We start from the raw sequence: 15,175 nt of genomic DNA, 5'->3' as shown, positions 1-15,175 counted from the left end.
GTGATGTGGATGAGTCAAAGCCGTGTCAGGGCTGCTGGGAGGATCAGATCTGAGTTTCCTGGCTCTGCAGCCGGGGCGCTTTGGGGGATCCCACTGAGGGGTAACAGTTTTTTCCTTGGATGGGGTTGGGTTCTGTGGGACCTGCAGGAGCAGCTGCAAGTGCTGACCAGAAGGTGGGAGGCTCCTGGTGATGGTGCTGCTGTGGAAGTCGAGGTGGATTTTCCATTTGCACTAAAGTGACAGAATTTCACATACTCTTGTTTTCCTCCTGCAGCTTCATGTTTCCCGTCGCAGGCGGTTTGGGCCCCCCTCAAGGTACGCATCAGCTTCACTTTTTGAGCACAAAGTTCTTGACTTTGTTTAGACAAATTAGACCTAAACCAGGTCTGCAGTGATGTTCAGAGGTGTGATTATTAATTGAACTCCATGGCTGGTTTTTGCCCTTGAATTCAGCTCTGCTCAAATGACTCTCACTCCTCTGCTGGGAAAACCTCCAGTGTGTTGTTGAAGCAGCACCACCAGAATCTGGATTAAAGGTCCAGGAAAAGTACATCTCCCTTTTTAACCTGAATTGGCCTTTTAGATTCTGGTGTTATTTTGAGTGTGGCATTTCACCTCTCTCTGCTTCATCTCCCAGCTGTGTATACCCATACTGTGTGGGTGTTGCAAGACCTGGTAAATATTTACAAAGCACATCAAGACCCCAGGACAAGAGTCACAACCTGTGTGGAAAGTATTAATACAATGGGGGAGCCTCAGCCTTAAATTGCCTTTGTTCTCATTCCTGATGCAGTGCTGTTTGTTTAATTAGGGGAAAATATGCAGAGAATTTATGGGGGAAATAGAGAGTTTTTTATTAAAATCTCGGGGACTGATTCATGGATTATTCCTGCCTGTGTCATGCCCTCCTGGAGTGTTTTTGCATAATTTTCTCCATGGTGTGCTGGTAACAAGTGCATGTTAGTGTTTGTCTCCCAAGACAGCAAAATGTGAGACAGGAAGATGCTGAAACATAACACACTTGCTTTATTCAGTGAATTAATACATTCCAGCTTGATTTGTCCAATTTTGTGCACGTTTAGCTTTTACTGACAAGTATTGTTACCATTCTAATACATGTAGTGGGCTAATTAACCTAAAGTGTGCTAATTAACCTACAGACAAGTTATCCAGCCAGGTCAGAGTGTGAATTTGCTTTGTGAAAGGTTGACTTTATTTCCCAAGATTTATTTTGAGAAGCTGCTGGTTTCAAGAGAAATGGGAATTACCAGCACCAGTCACCCTGGTTAATTAAATCTTTTTAATTGGAAATGACCCTTCCAAAATCATATGGGAAAAGACCCACAGAGAATCATTAGGATGGTGGGATAATTCATCAGTTTAGTTACTGAAAAGCCCTGTAATATTTTTCCCTGTAGACTGACCAGTGTCTAAACTAAGGAGATTCTGTGGCTGCCTGCAGTGCAGCAAATGTTATTATTTGTATTTTTAAACAGTCCAGCTCATCTCAGAGTTTTTTACTTTCCTTCGCTGGTTTAGTAAACAAAAAAGAACAATTAAATGGGGGAGGCAGAGTTAGGGAAGGGAAAAAAAAAAAAAGCTTTTAACATTAACTGGGCACTTAGCTTGTTTAATGTTTCATTGCAGGGATGATTCCTATGCAACAGCAAGGGTTTCCAATGGTTCCTGTCATGCAGACCAACATGCCAGGGATGATGGGAATGAATTATGGCTCTCAGATGCCTCCTGGACCCATGGCCATGCAGGTGTGTGGCAATGAAATGTGGCCTGAAAGTGCAGAGCCCCAGACTGGTTTGGGTTGAAAAGGGTTTGGGTTGAAAGGGACATTAAAGCTCATCCAGTTCCACCCCCTGCCTTGGGCAGGGACACCTTTCACCCTCCCAGGCTGCTCCAAGCTCCATCCAGCCTGGCCTGGGACACTTCCAGGGATGGGGAATCCACAACCTCTCTGGGCACCCTGTGCCAGGGCCTCACCACCCTCACAGGGAAGAATTTCTCTCTAATATCCAATCTAAGCCTGCCCTCCTTCAGGTTAAGGCCTTTCCCTCTGTCCTATCACTGTCATTCTTCTTTTTCCTCAAAGTAACTTTGTCTTTAGTGCTGCTGTTGCTAATTGAGGAATAAGAATGAAATATTAGCAGATAATATTATGTTTTCTCTCTTTTAATCTGTTGTCTTCTATTTAGCACCGTATGTGCTTATGTACAAATTTGCACTATGCTGAAATTCAATGTTTTTGCATGACTTTCTAACCAAATTGCTGTGTCACAAATGGAATTTATTGTTTTGCCATCTCCTTACACTCCCTTCCCTCCCCCAGCTGCAATTTATTATGTTATTGTGGTGAAATTTATAGTAGGAAGATGTTTTTATGAGAGCTGGTCTAAAAATAATAAACAACTTTTGTTCTCTTCCTACGTGTTCTGAGACCAAATGCAAAATGAATGGTAAGAAAAATAATTATTTTCTGGCTCCTTCTATATTAGGCAGCTTTGCTGCTCTAAATGTCCCAGAATATATTTTTCAGCAAATGCTTCTGATACAGTTTATTCAGACAAGGTTCCTCTTGGCTGTTGTCATATCTTGTTGGTTCCCTGGATATGTCTGGGAAATGCCTAGACCACATTTTCCAGCATCTCTGGTTGGTAGGAGGGAGCATAAAAACATTATGAAATCCCTTAGAATAGGAACCAAAAACCCCAAGAAAACCCGTGCTGAGCGGTGTGGGATGGCTGTTGCCTTCCTGCTCTTGGGGCAGGCTGGATTTGAAGGGCTGATTTTTGACAGTTTTTCCCAAATGCTGTGAGGCTGAGCGCTTGTGGAGAGGAAGAGTGCCATCTACTGAGGGCACTGCTCCTCCAGCACTCCCTAACACTCTATCGGCTCTGCCAGTGGTTTGGCTTTTTCTACGGGGGGGAAAAAAAATGCATTGGAGCTGAAAAAAACTCCCCTGGAGCTGTGTGTTTGGTTGTAGGGTGGCATGGCCCTAGGGCCGATGCCAGCAGCTGGGATGCCCTACATGGGACAGGCCTCCTTCCTGGGAATGCGCCCGGCCGCCCCGCAGTACAGCCCCGACATGCAGAAGCAGTTTGCAGAGGAGCAGCAGTAAGTGACACTTCACTGACTCTTGGGGGATCCTTCTGTGAGGGGGAGAAGTGGTTTCTCTGGAGCAGCATTGTTTGGGGCTGTAGGATATTGCTGGATATTGCGCTGCCTCTGAAGTCCGTGGTGCTTGTCCAGGTCTGAGAAGAAGCAGGAGTGCGTGCACCAAACCATCTGAATTTGAGACAGTGGAAACGGAGAAATCAAGCACAAACCTGATGTGAAAAGTCTCATAAAAATTATTTTTATTTATTTATTTATTTATTTATTTAAAATAATTTTCCTTCAGGAAGAGGTTTGAGCACCAGCAGAAGTTCTTAGAGGAAGAGAGAAAACGGCGGCAGTTTGAAGAGCAGAAACAAAAGCTGAGACTCCTGAGCAGTGTGAAACCCAAGGTATGGCTTGAAAATGAGTGGGGTGTTTCTTTCTTCAGGTTTTCTTTTAATAGCTTTTGATGGGAGGGTCTCTTTCAACCAGCAAATCAGTGGGAATTGCATGAGATGCCAGATTATTGCTTGAAAAAACCTCTGGAAGAGTCAGTCGTTTCCACACTCTGCCAGCGGCAGGCGTTGCTAGTTCTGGTACTGAAGAAGTGTGTGGGTATTGGAAGAAAACTGAGCTGTTCTGTCCATTTTTCAAAACGTTTTCTGTGCTGTTTCAGACAGGTGAAAAAAGCAGAGATGATGCTTTGGAAGCCATTAAAGGGAACTTAGATGGCTTTTCTAGAGATGCTAAAATGCACCCAACACCAGCAACACATGCAAAAAAGCCAGGTTTGTAATTTTCCTCATTTTCCAACTGAAAATAAAACTCCAACGTTTGAAATCCTCAGCAGAGGGACCAATTTCAACAAGTATTTTTATTTGCTGGTACAAATTGAGTGGATTGACAGTTTTGTAAAATCAAATGTCATTCTGGCAGCTGTTTGCTTGGTCCGGATATGAGGGTGAAATGTTAGATACCAGCTGTTATTAAAAGACTAGAAATCTTTAACAGAAAGCCTCATGTGCTGTGCTAAATGTGAAGCATCAAGGAAATTGATAAAGCGTTTGTTCTTTTCTAGTCAGAGCATTAATTAATGTTTTGCAGAGTGCTTTTGAAGATGAGAAGTGGTATTTAAGTGCTAAGAATGATCAAAACCATGCATAAAGACTTGAGTGCAGTGTCACAGCTGGCTGATGTGTCGTTGGGCATGGTCAAACCAAGCCTCTGTGTTCTCAGTAATTACACTGGCAACAATTGCCACTTAAGATTTCTTGTGGTCTGTAGTGTAGTTTTTTTAGTGTCTAGCCTGAAACAAAGCTTATCTAGGTCAGCTTTTTCCTATATAAAATTTGTGTCTCTGCTGTGGATTCACTCCTTGGTAAGTTTGCACTTACAGGTGGTCTCTGACAACTTCCCTCTGTCTGTAGACTTGCCTGTCCTTCACCAGTTCTGTTGAAATGAGTAACACTGGAAGGGATCAAGCAGAAAATTGTCTACATGAGCAGACATTTCTTTTGTATTTATGATCCATTGCTGAGTTTCTGTGGATAAAGCATTCCTTTGAAGGAGAATGTCCCCCTGACAGACTCCATTATGTCCAGTTGGAAATATTACCTCTGGATTTTTTTTTGACCCTGTCTGCTTAAAACAGACAGAATACTTTCACAGCCAGCGTGAAGAACCAAGTTTCAGTGTTTACATCCTGAACACCTGGGAGAGAAGATGCGTGGTTGGAAGGGGCTGCTCAGTTTTACCTTGTGCCAATGACACCCTTCACATGTCACCACACAGCCTCCACGCTGCTCCTCCTCGCCCCTTTGCTGTGTATTCCCAGTGTTTGCCACTTCCCCCACATTCCCACCCATGACCCTTATTCCTCATCACTTTGCCTTGTGTGTTCATTCCATTTGCAGATCATCCCACACCATCCCATTGTGCTGTGTCTGTTTCCCATTCTGCTTTTCTCGATGATGAAGAATTTAGTGACTTTATGCAAGGGCCTGTTGAAACCCCCAAACTGGTGCCTCAATCCACCTCTCAGCCTTTCCATCCTGCCACTGAGGCTGGGCAGCTGCTTTCAGAGAGGGCTGTGCTCCACCCTGGCCCTCCAGCCCAGGCTCCAGTGTTATCCACCCTGCATGGTACAACTGGGCAGGTTCCTTATTTTCCTACCTCTGCATCTCCATCCAATACCCATAAAACAGGTAACTCTAAAGTATCTTCTTTTACATGTCACCCTCTGAGCTACACAGAGTCTTTACCTAATTTGTTGGTTTTTTTTTTTTTTCAGCCTGGCTGGAAAAAATAATTTAGGCAATTAAGCAGAAACCTGCTGATCCATGGGAAAAGATGATTTTAGTCCCCTTCTTGCTTCCCTTAGAACTGCCTGTAAAAGCAAGTCATGTGTGGATCCAAATACACACATACCTGACCTTAGGTGAATTAAATCTTGTGTTTTAGCATCATCCTAAATCTGTGGGGTAGAAAAAAACACAGTTGAGATGGTGATATATGAAATAATGATTATGGTGCTGTGGAGCACTTGTGTGCTTCCTCCCTTGGAGGCTGAAGGGATGTTGGTGAGATGAACATGAAGAGTTTTGGAGCTGTAAGTAGATACTGGGCACTTCTGCTCCTGATGCCTGGATGATTACGCAACAGTAATTGTAATACAGGAAATAGTTTTGTGTCTTCCTCCTCTTACTTTGAATTTGCTGTGTTTGTGGTAAGTAAAGGGCAGAACCAGGCTCTGAAAGTGTCCAGAGAGGGTGGTGCTGTTGGTCTGAGCTGGGGCTGATCATCTCTAACTCATCAGTTGTACCAAAAGTGCTTCTCCTTTGAAAAGTGCGGAACTGCAGTCTGGGCAGTTCATAACAAAGTATAAATAATTCCTCCTGCTGTTTATTCAGGCTCTTCCTTGGAGGAGAAAGCCTTAGCTAATGGCTCAGATGAATCTGAACAAGAGCAAACCAAACTTAAAACGTCCGAAGTTGGGCACAAAGCCTCGGCTGCAAGCCAAGCCCATCCCAGTCTCACCAGCAGTGACTGGGATGTTGTAGGTGGACATGAAAGTGGTCCCACTGCTGCTGCAGAGGTGCACAAGGCTTCAGAACAAAACAGAGCAGTTGAAGAGTGTGGTGAGCAATCAAAACGTTTGACAGAATTTCAATCTAATGAGATGCTGCTTGGTGCTAACGCTCTGTTCACTAATTCCAAGGCCAACCCTGCGTAATTTTGCTCTGAACGCCTGCTTGAATAATATGTCAGTGCCTCCTGCTCCTTGCTCAAAGTGTAACTGCCATGATTTTGCTCTGAACTTTCTCCATGTGAGTTTATTGTTGTAATCACTTTTAACATGTTTGTTTAATCAGGTTCGCTGTTTTAAAATATTCTGTCCTGTCTTGGGGAAAAAGAAGTTGTGCTGTCTGAAGATATTTTTAAAAAACTGTTTAGGGAAACTGGAGGGGATAAAATCTTGCCAGGTTAAAACTCTTAGCTAGTTAATACTCGTTTCTCAAGTATTTGCTGCTCATACACATTATGTGTAAAACTACCTGTGCTTTAGGGGTGAATATTCAAAAGGTAGTCTAGAGGAAAACTTGAAACAAGGCTTTGTTCCAGTTTGGATTTTGTTAAAACTGTTGACTGAGTATGGAAGGGGGGTTAAAACTGAAGAATAACGAGATCTGAGGAAGTGGCAAATTTATTTTACTTGGTTGGTGAAATGGAAGGAATTGCTTATATTAGAATGTGCTTGGAGTTGTGGGATAATTAGAAATTAGACTGCAGTCAAGAGGGAATCCATGTGGAAGATGAGGAGATGCAAGGGTACTGGGAAAGACAATGAAATCTGAAATGATGCTGATTTTGGTCAGAGCTCCTTCCAAGGTGAGCATAAAATCTGCTGAGGGAGACTGAGGGGAAGAGTCCACATAGTGAAGAAGGAAATAACCGATTTTCAGGGAGTGAAGCGGGGCAGGTCATGTTACAAAAGCCTGTAGTGGTGAAGGTGGCTGTGGTGTCCCCTGGAGCTGCAGACTGGATACAGGTTTGTGGATGTGGGATACGATCTTGCTGAAGGTTCAGTCCCTGGGCTCTTTGTGGATTTCCCAGGGGAGGATGTTGTGGGGTTTATGGTAGGTATGGATTTATTTATTCCACTAATAGCCCTAATAGCAGGGAGCTGATGGGAAGCTGAATTTGTTATGACACAGAACTGCTGTGAAACTTGAAGACAGTGAGACTTTAGGTTCTGTACATCTGCACGTTGAGGGAGGCACGTGAGGAGCTCCTAATTTCATTACATAAATAACTATAATCTATTACTGCCACATCATTCTAGTTATTATTTCATATTCCTGCAGTATCTGTTTTTCCTCTGAGCACAGTGATTCCAATCTGAAATCTTTGCCTGAAATGCTGAATGATGCTGACCAGCTGTGGTGTAGCCTCTTAAGATCATTGTACTCTGTATCCTAATGCAACTGTTTTCCTTACTGAATGGAATACCTTTAGGAGTTGGAGTGTTCCCTCCCCAGGACCCCATCCAGCAAATTATGCCTCCCTGGATTTACAACGACAGCTTGGTCCCAGGTAAAGCAACCAGTGGGCATTTGGCCAGGTGGGCAGTGCAAAGTGTGAATGTACCCGTGCTTGCATGGCCACTTACTGATCAAAGCCTTATTCCCTCATCAAAAGAATCCTGGATCTTTGATATGGTACATATTTATGGTGTCTTAGCTGCATTTGAAGAAACAGGGGGTTTGACATTTGAGCATGTTAACAAATTCTGGATTAAACATTTATGGCAGCAGCTTATCCCAGCAGAGGGTGCATTGCTGATAATGCTGCTTTCGTGGGTATTCTGGTTTTTGGCATGTCTTGTAATTAGGCAGGCTCATTTCTGAAAGCTGCGTGTCTTCTATGTGTAAATAACACAGTGAATAGAAAATGAATTGCTGTAGTAAATATTGATTACACTGAGGTTTAAGTACATAAGGCTCTTAGAACTATCTTTTCATCTGGGTTATTCTGCAATTTCATTAAAGAAAAGTGGTTTGAAATGCAGCACTAAGTGTACTTTATTTAAAATATTTCTCAGTTTGAGTTAAACTTGTCTGTAAAGACCATCCAATAACACATTTAGATGAAACATGGTGATATAATGCAGTGCCAGAATGCTCTTGCTTTACCTTACACTGAGTGCTCCTGATTTGATATCATGTTGAGTTTGAGACAGCATAAAAAAGCAATAATAATTGAAAAGAGCAGTTGTCAGTGTCTAACGCTGCCTCCCTCACGACAGAGCTGTATAAGAAGATCTTAGAAACCACTCTGACTCCTGCTGGAATTGACACAGCCAAGCTCTACCCCATCCTGATGTCCTCGGGACTGCCCAGGGAGACGCTGGGGCAGATCTGGGCCTTGGCCAACCGCACCACGCCCGGGAAGCTCACCAAGGAGGAGCTCTACTCCGTGCTGGCCATGATAGCAGTGACCCAGGTATGCTCTCCCCTGGCAGCCCCCTGAGCAGCTGCCCTGGGCCTGCACACCTCCTGTAAAACACTGCTTCTGTTGGAGTCCAGCGGAGAAACTGCCCTGGTGACTTCAGTGGGGTTCTAATCTAAGCAATTTCATCACTTACATTTCAATTACTCTCTCCTTTAGTGTCAACTGAAGTTCTTAGAAATAGGTACAAATCTCATGTGTATGTATTTTTAATATCAAATGCAACAAGTGACAGGATAAGAATGTGTGGCCTCAAGCTGTGCCAGGGGAGTTTCAGCTGGAACATGAGGAAGAATTTATTAATGGAAAAGTTTATTAAGCACTGGAAGGGGCTGCCCAGGGAGGTGGTGGAGTCCCCATCCCTGGAGGTGTCCAAGGAAGGACAATGCTCTGGGCTGGGTCACAGGGTGGGTCAAAAGATGGACTCAATGGCCTTGAAGGCCTTTTCCTACCTCAGGAATTCTGTGTTGAATATAATTCACCTACATGAACCTTGATGGCATGTTTGGATGTGGGAGCTTGACCAGTACCCTGCTCCTCGTTGGCTTCAGCACAACGAGCTGCAGACTGGAACTGAGAACACACTGCACCCTTTGATCAGCACTGCAGCTGTAAGTAACTGTGTGCTTGTTGCCTCTGCAGAGAGGGATCCCTGCCGTGAGCCCTGACGTGCTGAACCAGTTTCCAGCCGCGCCCGTCCCCACCCTGTCCGGCTTCCCGGTGCCGCTGCCCGGCGGGGTGAGCCAGCCCCCGCTGCTGCCCGCGGCTCCCCCGGCCTCCGTGGGGCTGGGCATCGGGCCCTCCGTGATGGGCATGAGCATCCCCGGCCCTGCTCCTGCTCCTGCCCCTGCTCCTGCTCCAGCCCCGGCCCCGGCTCCAGCGGTTGGAGCTGCAGCACAGCCTTCCGGAGCCTTCCTGCCCTCCTACCCGCCCGGCCAGGTGAGCTCGCTCCCAGCCTGGAAAACCCCCTTCCCTGGAAGGGAAATTAGCCTGGCACTTACATGGTGAGAACAGGTTTTAAGTAAATGGCAAAAAAAAAAACAAAAACAGAGCTGAAATCCAGCATGTGACGTCTGAAAATGTGAAGTGCCGCTAAGGGTGTACTTTCTTTTTTCAGTTCTTTCTGGTGGCATTAGAAGAGGTACAAAAGTGTTCTGTATTCCAAAGAGGATTTTAGTTGTAGTTAGGATTTTGTAACGCACATAAAATGGAATTTTAGGTTAAACTGCACAGCAAACTCTAATAGCTGGTAAAATAGGAGTTTCAGGAGCAGCTGAGAGCACTGAAAACCTTCAGTTTACAAAGGTAAATCGTGTGGGGGATACATTTTGCTGTTTGCAGACATGCTTCATCCTTCAGAAAATATTTTTTGTGCTGCTATTAATTTTAAATTATGCATTGATTTAGATTATTAATATTTGTCCTGTATTAAAAGATTATATGTCTATGATCAATAACACATTTATTGTGAAATAATGATCTGTTGTTCATTCTTGCTCCCTGTAATCCTGTGTGTGTTTGAGTAGGGTGAGGTGCAAACATAGCAGAAGTGCTGATGATGCTGGTGTTGAAAAGTTCTTTTCCTTCTTTTCTTCCCCTCTAAATCACACACTGCTCCAAGCTGATTTCTTGTTGTATGACAACTTGAAGAGCCAGCTGCATAGCAATTCATGTGTTGTTTGTAACCCAGGTAGTAAAACCAGAAGATGATGACTTCCAGGAGTTTCAGGATGCCTCAAAGTCTGGCTCCCTGGATGAGTCCTTCACTGATTTCCAGGGGGAGGCAGCCAAAGCAGCCAATTCCCAGCACCGGAGCAGGTACCAGGTCCTTGGTGTTTCTGTCATTTCTCTGGCCAGTGCCTAAACTTTGGATGCCTGACTATAAATCTCAATTGATTCAGATTCCAGCAATCTTGGCTTTTCCTTTGGGAGACAAGATGTAATTCCTGATCAGGCAGGTTTTGTATAACAAAATAAATAAATATCTTTCCTCCCTTTGATAGTTTACAATCAACCTTTCAACATCTACAAAGACTACAGAATTTCAGCCTTCTTTCCTCTTTATGCACCTCCCAGGTGTCTAATTGTAGGCAGACACATATTGTGGGTAGGAGCTGGCTGTTCTTTGTGGCAAACAGAGCTCTGAATTCCATCAGATTCCATCCTTGATTACCAGGTGCTTCCTCAGCAGTGACATCAAATGGGGATGTTCAACCCTTATGCTAAGGCAAATGGCTTCTGTGTAAGAAATAAAATTTTCCTGATGGCACAGAAGTCCAGAATGTTTTGGTTTGGAAGGGACATTAAAGATCATCAGTTCCACCCCCTACCCGGGGCCAGAGGCACCTTCCATTAGACCAAATTGCTTCAAACCCTGTCCAGCCTGGCCTTGGGCACTCCCAGGGATGTCAGTCAATGCCACATGGGTCTGAAGATGCTGATTTAAGTATGTCTTGTGTTAGATGTCATTTTGCAGCTGAAGCTAATCTGTTACTGAAAGTTTTGACAGAAAACTGTTGCACAATGGGGAAGTAGAGGATCATAAAGAAATATTTCAAAAATGGTGTTCCTTTTTCACTGCAGCAGTTCTCTTTATTCAGTTGTGAAAGCGTTCAGTTTTGAACAAAATGTTACAATGAGCTATAATCTAATTGCTTATGGAGCTTTATTTTAAAAAAAGCCATCTGTGGAGTACAGCTGATTAACCATTCCATTTGCCAAGATTGCATATCTAATAGCCTGCTTTGCAGGGATGGGAAATTTAATTATATTACCATAAGCTCTGTTATTTTGCCGTTGCACTGTCTGCCTGCAAGCACCACAGACCAGCATCAGCACACGTGTGCAAGTGCTTGGTTTGTGTGTTGCTTGTAGGCTGCTGATAAGGAGATTTAAATGTCTCTGGAAAGATTCTTGCTCCAGGCTGAAGAATGCAGTAGAAATTCATTCAGGTTTTCAATGTGAATGACACAAACTGGAGGTAGAAGGCATCGTTCATATGTAAAGGATGTTGTTGTGTGGAGCTGCCAAGGCCTGATAACGGGGGCTTGTGTGGAGGGCAAGCAAAGCTCTCTCCTAAATCTTCCAGCATTTGCTAACAAGGTGTTAGGTTGTTGTGGCAGTTTTACTGGATAAAATAGAGTGTGTTTATGCAAAAAGACTTGCTTGTGTAACTGTGCACTAATCCTTATTTTGCTGACTAGATACCTGCCTAAACTTCCTGATTGGCACTGACAGAAATTCAGAGTTATTATTTTCCTTCCTTTGAACAGTGATCCCACTTTATTATCTTAATTTTACAATATGTAATGAGATATAATCAGAATTAGATAAGCTGAAAGTATGGAGCTGTTAAAATCTCGTGCAGTTTTAACTCTTTACTGTACCTAGTTCAATCAGGGGGAATTTTCATAGGGATAAATTAAGCAGGAGTGATTCCTGGCGTGTGTCTGTGTGCTTGTTCTCTCCTGGGCTACGAATTCCTTGGCATAAAGTTCTGGAGTTTTGTTCATGGTTTTGATAGAAATTAAAATCAAGAATGGTGCAGATTGACTTTGAACTAAAGAAATATGATTAGGTGAGATAAGGTGGGAATTTACCCAGCTGAGGTCACTTACATCAGGGGCTGGATTAAACATAGGTTTAGGAATGAAATTGTGTAGGCATAATAAGAGGCTCCTTTAAATAAAACCTGGAAATGCAGATTTCTTATGGATAAATTAAGGAACTTTGCTTTTCTCTCTTTTGTTTTTAGTGTTCCTTCTTTACTAATGCCACTCCCAGGTACTAAGCCACTTTCACCAGCTGACAAATACGCTGTGTTTAAAGGAATGGCAGCTGAGAAGCCTTCTGAGAGTGCAGCTGCTTTTGGAGGTAAAAGGACAAATACACAACCATTATGAGCAATTTATTGTACAGTTTCATATATCTTCTTTTTTGCATTGATAAGATATTCATATTTAAAAATCGGAGCAATGAATGTAACGTTTGCTGTATGAATTCATAATTTTGCTGTATGAATTCGTAATTTCTCTGTGTAAATGTATTTCTTTTCTCCTCTTCTCTAGATGGAGGGGACAAGTACAGCGCTTTCCGGGAATTAGAGCAACCAGCAGAAAGCAAATACTTGGGTAAGCACTGGGGCTTTATTGGATTTTCATTATCATTTGTAGCATTTCTCTTTGAGCTGCAGAATTTCCATCTCTGCAATTCTAAAATAATGGTGGTGCTGCTTCTCTAAAAAACTTGGTAGGAAGTATCTTGAAAAAACAGGGCAATATCCTATTGGAACAATGTGCTGATGGTATTTCTGGAAGGCTGGCATCTCTTCTGGGTGCTCCTGAGTTTTATTTTAAAGTGATGATGTGGTTGGAATTTGTTTTAAGTAAGGAGTCATTCATTTATGAAACCCCTGTGGTGTTTTGTGAGCTTCTCATGCTTGGAACCTCTTCAGGATTAAATGCTTGCAGTAAAATGAAATAACATTTGATCTCTTTCTGTACATGTTCTATAATATAGAAAGTTGCTGTATTTGCCTGCTGTCAAGGTCTGACCACTCTTAACCCTTTCACCAGCTTACATTTCTAATGGAAAAGTTTGCAATTCTTCAGTAAGTTTACTTTGCTGTGCTGTTGCAGTTTTGATCAATGAGTTGCAATTTCAGGAATATTTATATTGTTGCTGAGCCAAATGAATTGGTTTGGAGGGGAGGGAGAATGCAATAAAAGGTCAGGTGTAGTGGTCCTTTACTGCCATTACTAAGAGTATTGTTTTAAATCTCAGTTAAACTGATTTAAAGTGTGACACTGTGGTAGCTTAATAATGAAATGCTAGTGGTGTGTTTCTAAAGAGAAAAAACCTATTTATTGGGCACTTGTCTTAAAGTAAGCATCAATACTTTAAAATTACAAGTAGTCCAAGTATGTACATGCTGGTGAATGGGTTAAACAATGTTTTCATGTTCAAAACAAGAAAGCTATAAAATTAGCACACCAAAATATTGAATGTAAATTCAGTGAAAACATTCTTACCTCATGTTGGTTTTGTCTCAGCCATCTGGTGATCCCCCTGAAAAAGCTGCAATATTTCAGAGGGAGGAAGGGAAGAATTGCTTCCATAGAAAGCAAATACTGTATTGGTATAAGTGAAATTTAAAATTACATTCATTGTTTGGCAAACATGAGGAGGGTGAGGTGGGGAGAAGAACTTGCATGGAAGCCTCATGCAGGCAGTATTGATCTCCTTTTGAATCCATTTGTCATGGTGTGTTTTGATATTAAGTCAGTGTAAAGGGAGTTTAATGTCACTTTGAGGCAATTTGAGAGAATCAGGTGTTTGCTGGGGTGAAAAGTAGAATCAGTGCTCTTGACACCTGTGTGGCTCATGGAAGTGGAGTTTGCAGTTCCCTGTGCATCCCGAGGCCTTCCATTTAAACAGTTTGTGTAAAACCTTCTGACCCTGCATGAAGTAATTTGCTTGCTCGCATGGTGTGAACGTGCTGTGTTTGTTGTGCAGGGTTTAATTGTTGTTTTCTCCCTGTTTCCATTCCCAGGAGAGAACCTTGCAGAGTTCAAGCCCACAGGAGCCGACGATGGTTTCACGGATTTCAAAACCGCTGACAGCATCTCCCCGTTAGAGGCACCCTCAAAAGACAAAACCTTCCCTGCACCCTTCCCTCCTCTGCCCGCTCAGCCAAAACAGCCAGCACAAGCCAAGACCCCTTTGAATCTGGCAGACCTGGAGCTCTTTTCCTCTCCTGGAGAAAACAAGCAGCCATCCTTCCCACCTGCATTTAACACCTCAAAACCGGGCTCCTTTCCCCCCCCACCCCTTCCATCTGCCTCTGCCCAGCCAGCACCCAGCAAAACTTCAAGCTTAGCTGATGACTTTGGAGAGTTCAACCTTTTTGGGGAATTTTCTAACGGCGCATCAGCCAGTGGACAAGATGACTTTGCAGATTTTATGGCTTTCAACAACAGCGGGGGGTTTTCCGAACAAAAGCCTGACGACAAATACAATGCACTCAAGCTGGAGGCCAGCCCTGGTGCTCAGGCTGGCTCCTCAGGCAGCACAGTGAAGGGTGGGCAGAGCTCTGCCACCACTGCTACGCCCACCAAGTATGACATCTTCAAGCAGCTGTCCCTGGAAGGCTCCGGAGCGGGCTTCGAGGAGGCCAAGGACAGCGCGCTCTGCTCGGTGAAGAGCGATGATGACTTTGCCGACTTCCACTCCAAGTTTTCTTCCAGCGGCGCCGAGAAGTCGCTGGTGGACAAAGTGGCAGCTTTCAAGCAGGCCAAAGAAGACTCTGCTTCGGTGAAATCCCTGGATCTGCCTTCCATCGGCGGCAGCAGCGTGGGCAAGGAGGACTCCGAAGACGCGCTGTCGGTTCAGTTTGACATGAAACTGGCTGATGTGGGAGGAGATCTTAAGCATGTCATGTCTGATAGCTCTTTGGATTTGCCTACAGTTAGTGGCCAGCATCCACCAGCAGCAGGTGAGGAACTGGTTAGATTGCTCTGGTAACGTAGGTGGTGCAGATTCCGTGTTCTCTGTGCTCAAT

General features: G+C 43.7%; 1 protein-coding gene across 5 annotated transcripts in view; it reads left to right on the top strand.

The window, feature by feature from the left end:
- The window catches only part of SYNRG (synergin gamma), a 36,001-nt gene that overhangs the window by 3,298 nt on the left and 17,528 nt on the right, over positions 1–15,175 (top strand). For 2 of the 5 annotated variants that reach the window (XM_053995325.1, XM_053995324.1), the window contains exons 2-13: positions 275–315; positions 1,648–1,766; positions 2,996–3,126; positions 3,413–3,518; positions 3,785–3,896; positions 7,624–7,701; positions 8,414–8,610; positions 9,259–9,555; positions 10,307–10,434; positions 12,371–12,489; positions 12,684–12,746; positions 14,168–15,109. In XM_053995325.1, coding sequence (XP_053851300.1) covers positions 275–315; positions 1,648–1,766; positions 2,996–3,126; positions 3,413–3,518; positions 3,785–3,896; positions 7,624–7,701; positions 8,414–8,610; positions 9,259–9,555; positions 10,307–10,434; positions 12,371–12,489; positions 12,684–12,746; positions 14,168–15,109 — 2,333 coding nt within the window. Of the gene's footprint in view, positions 1–274; positions 316–1,647; positions 1,767–2,995; positions 3,127–3,412; positions 3,519–3,784; positions 3,897–5,021; positions 5,313–6,017; positions 6,246–7,623; positions 7,702–8,413; positions 8,611–9,258; positions 9,556–10,306; positions 10,435–12,370; positions 12,490–12,683; positions 12,747–14,167; positions 15,110–15,175 lie in introns of all 5 variants that reach the window. The other 3 variants (XM_053995321.1, XM_053995323.1, XM_053995322.1) reach the window with 3 other exon arrangements.

This window comes from Vidua macroura, chromosome 20, assembly GCF_024509145.1.
Source record: "Vidua macroura isolate BioBank_ID:100142 chromosome 20, ASM2450914v1, whole genome shotgun sequence".
Taxonomy (NCBI): domain Eukaryota; kingdom Metazoa; phylum Chordata; class Aves; order Passeriformes; family Viduidae; genus Vidua; species Vidua macroura.
Note: the sequence above shows the minus strand (reverse complement) of the source record. Positions and strands in the feature narration are given on the sequence as shown.